Here is a 7,668-nt window from a genome sequence, read left to right as displayed (position 1 = left end):
TTTTTAAGAGGAATGACTGGGCTGGCTCTCATCCTCTCTCTTTTCCTCCCTCCCTCACACACACACACACACACACACACACACACACACATACAGTTTGCCATGCACAGCAGCGCAGTGTGCAACTGTATTTCTGCTGCTGTGATACAGTTGCAACATGTGACGGATGATGAGCTGACCCCCCCCCCCCTGACTTCACTGTCTATCTGACACATGTAGACGTCTCTACTGGCTTGACAAGTGAGGATGCATTAAAAGACTGGAGGCATGTGTAATTGTTATGACATTTATTGTATAAAACATGTGTTTTCATGAAGAACACATATTCTCTATAAATGAATTATTTTGCTGCTGCCTTGCAAACACAACAGTAGGCTACAGAGCAACCAGAGAAATGAACTGGAGATCATCATCATGTGCCAACATGCAGATTCTACTGTCAGCGGGGTCCATTCTAAGATTGTGTCATAACTTCACTAATAAATACAGTATATCAAAAAAACATGCAATATTCCAAAGTTCATTTAAACCATCACCAGAACAGAGAGGCCCTGCAGCCTCTCATTGGTTGTCTGCGGGAACAGCGGCTTCTGATGGAGCACCCCTGTGGTCAAAGGGAGGAGAAGTCTGTGTGAGGGTTCTGGTACCCAGCAGTCTGCTATGTGGACTGGGGACTACTGGGCTGAAAGATCACGAAAGGATCTCAAATACACTGTGATTAAATAGAAAATACTGGATGGGAAACACAAAGTAAGTGCAATGTTCAACGAGAAGTTCAGAAAAATTCCTTGGTTTTGATGAAGTATTCTATATAGTAAACTAGTAGAATATGTATCTTCCTTTAATCTAACCGTGCTGCGGTGTCAATGTGTAGTAAAATTATTTTTTTCTTCTTTTTTTTTAACCTAATGTCTGTACAATAGCAAACTTGTACACTGTATTTATCAATGGGAATTAAATTAGTGTAATATTCCATCTCATTAGATTGTTATCCTGAATTACCTAGAGCCCAGCCCTATCAATACCTTTTCTATTCATAGGTTTGAATGTGTGTGTGTGTGTGTGTCGGGGGGGGGGGGGTTGCGTGCTGCATGCTGTGTAGATGAGGATGGAGGAGGAATGGAGATATTGAATGTCCAGGTGCTACATATTTTGTTCCGATTGAACCAGTCTCCCAGGAACTGCTTATGAAATGCATTTTATTAGTTTTGGTGTACTGGCACTGTGTTTTGGCAGATGTCTGGCTGGCCACAGACACTGGCCTGGATCCATGTGAGGTGCATCACTCACCCTGAATAAGGAGGCGGGGGGAGATCGTGCTGCCCGGAGCGGTTCAGAGCCTCGTTGTAGCTGGGCAGGGGGGGGGCGATGATCCCAGCCAAGGGCACGCTCTCCGGGGCTGGAAGCCCGTCTGCTGCCATCCTCACCGGAGCCCTGCAAGCCACAGCAGACAGACAGACGGGGGGGGGGGGGGGGGGGGGGGGGGGGGGGGGGGGGGGGGGGGCTGTGGTCAGGCTACGTAGGTTTGAGTCCCTGCTTTTAGAGATGGGGTTCATTACATGCAGGTGGTGGCTCGGAGGGGGTCTCTCAGAGGACACAACCCTGATTCCCTTAGCATCCAGATCAGTGTTGGTACCATAGATATAACTGTCTACTGGGTTAGACTCAGTGTTACTGGACTGATCCCTGATAACGTTGGGTGTCTTTCTTAATCCAGTCAGGCATCCTCCACAGCAACACAGTAAATAGATTGAATATTGAATGAACTAGATTATTACACTAGAGTAATAAGTAAGTCAGATCATTTGTTTTTAAGGATTGTTTCTCAAATGTTAAATGATTATCTAAAGCCTCTTTCTGACCTGAAGTGGTAACAGGAAAGTAGTTCTAGGATCAGTCCAGTTCTGAACAGTTCTACTCACTACTCTCCCCCAAAACCAGTTTTTCCATTTTCATTCACACTGGCAGAGTTGCCATAGGAACTGAGCTGTTATTATAACCCCCCCTATGTGGGAAAGGGAAAGACACGGCTCTGAAGTAGGAGCTGAAAGAGTTACAGGAACTGTGTTTAGAGGAACTTAATAATCCTCACATTGGTCCAGTCGGAACATGAGAAAATTATGTTATAGGAACATTATGGTAAAGGATGCTGATTGCCAGGCTCTCATTGGCTAGCTGTTCGCCAATCAGAGCCAAGCAGCTTAGCTGGTTGAATATTAATGAGTGCTGGCCCAAATGGAGCGGAGTCTTCCTGCAGGCTTTCTTTAGCACGCTAGCATGGCTGGAAACAAGGTAACTACGGTAACCAAGTTACAGAGTCCATGGTAGGACTAAAGACATTACCACAAAGTCATGAAATATATGTGGCAGGGCACCTTTAAGATGGAGACCTCAGGGACACTGAGCCACCTTCCTGTAAATGTGCCATTTGTTTGCACAGGACCTTCTTCACTGGGTCTTCTAGTTGGGGGGGGGGTTACTGAAGCCCTTAAGTCTACACACCAAATGTGATGCCCAGCAGCGTTGACATGGTGTTGCTGGAAGGAAGGCCTGCTTTTCTTCCACATCCCTAAGTGTTTCTGTGTGCATGTGGACTTACCGGGCTCGCCTGGGTCCACCTTTGTTCTTGGCTTTGTAGCAGTAGACCCCCAACACAGCGACAATAACACAGGTCACCACGGCAGCCAGGAGCCCCGCAACCAGTCCGGTGACATCCAGTCCGTGTATGGACTCTTCAAAGACAACCATCATTAATACCAAACCTTTCACCACACCTTCACACAGCACCTGGTTCTAAAGATGTTCCAAATGATCAGAGACCACTCTAAGATTGGGTCGGAGCGTTCTGCTGACATTGAGGAGCCCATTTGGGGATTTGGAGACAAGCAGATGTAGTAAATAAAATATGTACATGCAGAAATTATGATAATTATAATGTAAACTATGATAATCAAATAGGCCGATTTATTGTTACACAGGTATTTTCCATGTGAAAAGACTATATTCTGCAGAATGAACCCAATGCCAAGGCCTGTAGACTACCCTGATGGATATTATCAATATTCATCTTTCAAAATCAAAATCATTACCTTGATTGTTGGTATAGGTGCTCCAAAATGCTTCCTAAAATACAAGCAGAAGAAGATTTAATGGAGTAGCGTCATTAAATTAGAAGAAAGTTGACATTAAGCAGATCTCACAGGATCTTAAAGGTGCGAGATGTAATACTGACAGTTAGTGTTTAAAATAGTTACTGCAGTACAAATTCAAAATACTGGAAAGAGTCGTCGTAAAATTACTGCAAGACTGCTAAAACGTGGTTCAAGTCCCACTACGGTCCAAACTACTGATGGATTACTTCTGATGGAGTACTGTGGTTTGGTAGCTGAAGAGATGGCAGTTCACCTCCTGGGCGTTCCAGGTTTTGAGCAAGGCCCCGTACCCCCCATCCCCTCTCCCCCCTCCCCCCATCCAGCACTGACACTCTCTGACATCTATTTGTGTATGTATGTGTCATTTCTAACAAAACAGAGTGTAAATTGTGAGTGTACAGTAAACAGACAGCGTAAATTATAAATGTGAGTACATTGGGGCTCCGTCCTTAGGGAGTTGGGTTGGGAACCGGAGGGTCGCCGGTTCAAGTCCCCATTTGGATTTCTAACTAATGTTCAGGTGATGTCAGCACAGCGTCAGTGTGTGTCGGGCTTGATTTGAAGCCTGTGTGAGACAGAGACTAGCAGCGGCGTTACCGTCTTGGCGTCATCCTCGAACACCTCTCTGGCCTCCTCGTAGCTGCACTTCTCCTCCACACACTCCCGCTCCAGGTCGCCAGGCACCACCAACTCAAGGTCCCAGCTGTTGTAGAGCAGCGAGCGGGACAGGAAGGAGCTGGCTGACTGCCCGTCCACTAACACTGGCTCTCCTGCGCACACACACACACACACACACACGCCACAGAGTCATGAACTACCCCCCTACAGGAATACTACTGGTTATGTATTAACCCTTGTGTTGTTCTTGGGTCAAATTTGACCTGTTTTCAGTTTGTTTTTTATCACAAAAGATGGGCCATTGAAATAAGATCTGAAAATGTCAAAATCAAATAACATCAAAAAAGCACCCGCAACATTGATAAAGTGACAAAAAGGTCAGAAAAACTGATAATGTTGAAAAAAAGTGACCAAAACAGTTTTTTTTTTCATGGTTGACAAGAAAACAACACAAGGGGTAAATGATGTCCCACTGGTTCGCATTGTTTTGGCTCTTTACTCCAAAAAGATGAAACTGAAACTGATTCTGACACATTGTAATTTTGTTCAGTATGCAAGAACAAGAACAAGTAATGTCTGTAATGTACTGAGACTGATACATGTCTTTTGTGTTAAAACTCAATATGAGCGTGTCTGTCATAGATATATGTCATATCATATTATGTTCTGATCAGTTTAGTGTGAGGCCTGTACTACCAAATGCCAAAGAAGTGAGTCATATGATGGCAGTTTTCCCTGGGGGGGTGGTGCTGGGCTGCCTGAGCTGAGCAGAGGTGGGCTTTACCTGGACCAAGTCTGTGGAGGACGGAGCACTGGGTCAGCTGCAGCAAGGCCAGCATGGGAATCCACACGGCTGACACGGCTGCCATGGAAGCAGAAACTACACAGGAAATGACAAAGAAAACTCAGTGGAAAGGAATCCAACACAGCCGGCCCGAGGCCAGAGTACACAACACTCACCTGGTGGCTGCAGTTTGCTGGTCTGTCAAAGCGTCTCCAGGGGAAACAGAACTTATTCTCTTAGATTCTCAGAAACACGGAGGCCCCAACATTACTCAAACACACTTAACTTCCTCCTGTGTGTTGTGTTGAAACCGTCTGACCACTGAGGGTTGTGTTGTTTTCCCAGAGAAACGTCACATCCCAAACCTGTTGGGCAGCATACCGGCTGGAGGGAGGATCCTCAAAACCTGTCTGTCTGCCTGCCTGTCTCACTGTCTGCCCTCTTGTTTATTCCCCCGTTTAACAGAGAAACCTGAGTTTACTAGATCTGCAGTACTAAAGCAGTGGAACACAACTAGTTGGGTCCCAGTGGTTAGCACTCCTGCCTCAGGGCCAGGAGGTCCAGAATGCGGGTTGTCCCGGTCTTCCTCTGTGGAGGTGGCGTGTTCTCCCCGAGTTCCCTCCAGGTACTCGGGTTTCTTCCCACCTTACATGTGTCCATGAGACCACTAGGGTCTATATGAAAGCAGCATGTCATGGGACCTTTAAAGATTCTTGTCTATTGATAATGTAACAGACAGTTATAACTCCAAAGCTCAGTAGCGCCACATGGTGGTTCCTCTAAGCATCCACAGAGCCCCATGTCATGGGACCTTTAAACATTGAAATATAGTCAGTGCACAACACAATCCCCTCGAGCCTCCTCCCGTTCACCGTGTTCCTTTTAAAAAGTCTTTAGATGTAGATCAATGCTTTATGATTTCATCTCTTCACTGCAGCTGTTGATCTCAATAACTCTGGTTGTGATGCTGTGATATTTACCATTTGTCATTGTAAGTTTCTATTGAAATACTTCATTGACAGTTGCCGGGGCTTCACCCCTGAATGTATTTCGAAAGGTTGTCTGACAAATATGAAACAGGACAATAGCCTATGTAAACACCCCAAAATCATAAGCTGCCTTATTAAGCTGTGAAAGGTGTACATTTTAGAGAAATTAAAGCCTAATCGAATACATTGATGCCATCAACACAAAGTTTAGGAAGGCAGTACTACTGATGTACTTTGACGTTAACGTGGCGTTTACAGTCAGGGTGTTCAGACCGTAGACTGTATATTAATAATTATTAATAATATACACTCTATGGTTCAGACTCAAACACACGGAGCTCTGAAGCGCTAAAACCCAAACAGGGCTCGGAGTCTGACAAGGAGGTCTGAGAGACCAGAGACCCAAACGGGGCTCGGATTCTGTCAGGTGGTTTTAGATCTACTGGACCAGCAAAGTAGAATATGGTGCAGGTGAATTCCTTTCTGAAATATAGTGACTGTATTATTATTTTATTACTATTTTTTTTTTCAAACTATCTCCAAATCACAGAGAACACAGATATATTTTGAATGTGCACAAAGTTTGGAAAAATAGCAGAAATCTTGCTCAATATTACATTGAAATATTACAGTCCAGGGGATTATTCATAAATTAAAAGGAATAATGTATCATTGAGGTGAATAACTGTCACATGCACAGTAATGGAGGTTACTTCAACAATATGCCTGAGCTACATGTTTCCCCTTGTATGGTGCTCATACGGTGCATTTGGAGGTTAAAATAATAACAATAATAATAATAATAATAATGATTATAATAAACTCTTTGACTCAGCTGTGGGGTTTTCTGTAAAATCCTCCAAACAGACTCAATTTGAAAAGTCATACAAGACACAAGAGACTAAAATGTTTGAGTAAATATTTTAATGAATTATAAAAGAGATTGACTTTCATTTGTTCAATATAAAACTAATGATGTGAATTGTAGGATGTAAGATAGATATACATATTCTTTCTTATTAAAATTAAAAAGTTAAAATAAAACTGCCCAAAGCACTCCAAGTGACAGATATGAGAGAGGATATTTGGCTGTACTGTGACAGATTGTCTCGGTGGGCATAGTCCTGAGTCAATGGTGTCTTTCTGTCTCATGTACAAAGCAGAGAGGACGGTCTTCCCTGCTGGGTTTGGACTCACGTCTGTCTCCCTACCAACAACAGAATACACACCCACATGCTGGAGAGTTAGACTGCAGTCCAGAGTCCATATATGACCAAGGTGAGGCCTGTACCTGTGGACACCACTGGAGCCGGCTGGAAATGCTGCGCAGAGAGACTCAGGGGAAATAAAGTGATATGACGGGCAATACTAGAACATCACACACCGCCCACACTCAAGAACACTTAGTTCAACCACTGCAAGACTAAATAACCTTAAAGTCAAGGCCCACTTTTTTTTTTGTGGTAATTTCAACCTCATTACACTTGTCATTGGTGAATAAAGTTTGCTCGGTTGTCATGGAGATGGCTCAGTTGTCATCAGTAAGAAAGTTCAGTCCCATGATAACAAGTGGTGGTACAGTAAACACAAGACCAGGACCCCCCCGGTCCCCCAGGCTGGACTGTCAGCCCAAACCACTGAACACATTAACAGGTCGTTACCATACTTTGTTTGCCCATGCAGTGGTCCAAGTTACTAATTCAAATCTTTGAAACTAGTCCAGTATTGAGTGAGAACGCTCTAACTGGCAGCTGTGAACCGGGCTGTTATGTAACCCTACAGGACAAATGGTCCACATCAGTCAGCATCCACTAAAGGCTCAGATTATTATTCTAAGTTTCTGACAACAATATGGAAAGGATCCCTACAGAGAAAAGACCTTTTAGTTAAAGAGTAAGATTATTATGGTTTAATATGGAACAGCCCAAAAATCTCTATCATCAAACCCACCAAACTCCAACAATCACCATTCTGGTCTGGTTGGAATAAACTCATTTACGTTTGTCCACATTTACATGTGGAGATATGCTTCTCGGCTAAAAGTAGGGATTATTTACATGGAGTCTGGTGGAGATATGCTGCTCTATACACGCTAAAAGTAGTGATTATTTAAATGGAGTCTGGT

General features: G+C 43.9%; 1 protein-coding gene across 1 annotated transcript; it reads right to left on the bottom strand.

Annotated features, from left to right (window-relative positions):
• Window positions 1-311: 311 nt before the first annotated feature.
• prrg2 (proline rich Gla (G-carboxyglutamic acid) 2) lies at window positions 312-4,947 on the bottom strand. Its single transcript, XM_034894901.1, has 7 exons — window positions 4,731-4,947; window positions 4,555-4,650; window positions 3,750-3,922; window positions 3,090-3,123; window positions 2,600-2,732; window positions 1,291-1,434; window positions 312-604 (listed from the first exon to the last, which is right to left on the bottom strand). The coding sequence occupies exons 2-7, from the start codon at window positions 4,637-4,639 to the stop codon at window positions 562-564; spliced, it is 612 nt and encodes a 203-aa protein (XP_034750792.1). The 5' UTR covers window positions 4,640-4,650; window positions 4,731-4,947; the 3' UTR covers window positions 312-561.
• Between the last annotated feature and the right edge of the window lie 2,721 nt (window positions 4,948-7,668).

The sequence above is a fragment of the Etheostoma cragini genome, chromosome 15 (genome assembly GCF_013103735.1).
Source record: "Etheostoma cragini isolate CJK2018 chromosome 15, CSU_Ecrag_1.0, whole genome shotgun sequence".
Lineage (NCBI taxonomy): Eukaryota > Metazoa > Chordata > Actinopteri > Perciformes > Percidae > Etheostoma > Etheostoma cragini.
Note: the sequence above shows the minus strand (reverse complement) of the source record. Positions and strands in the feature narration are given on the sequence as shown.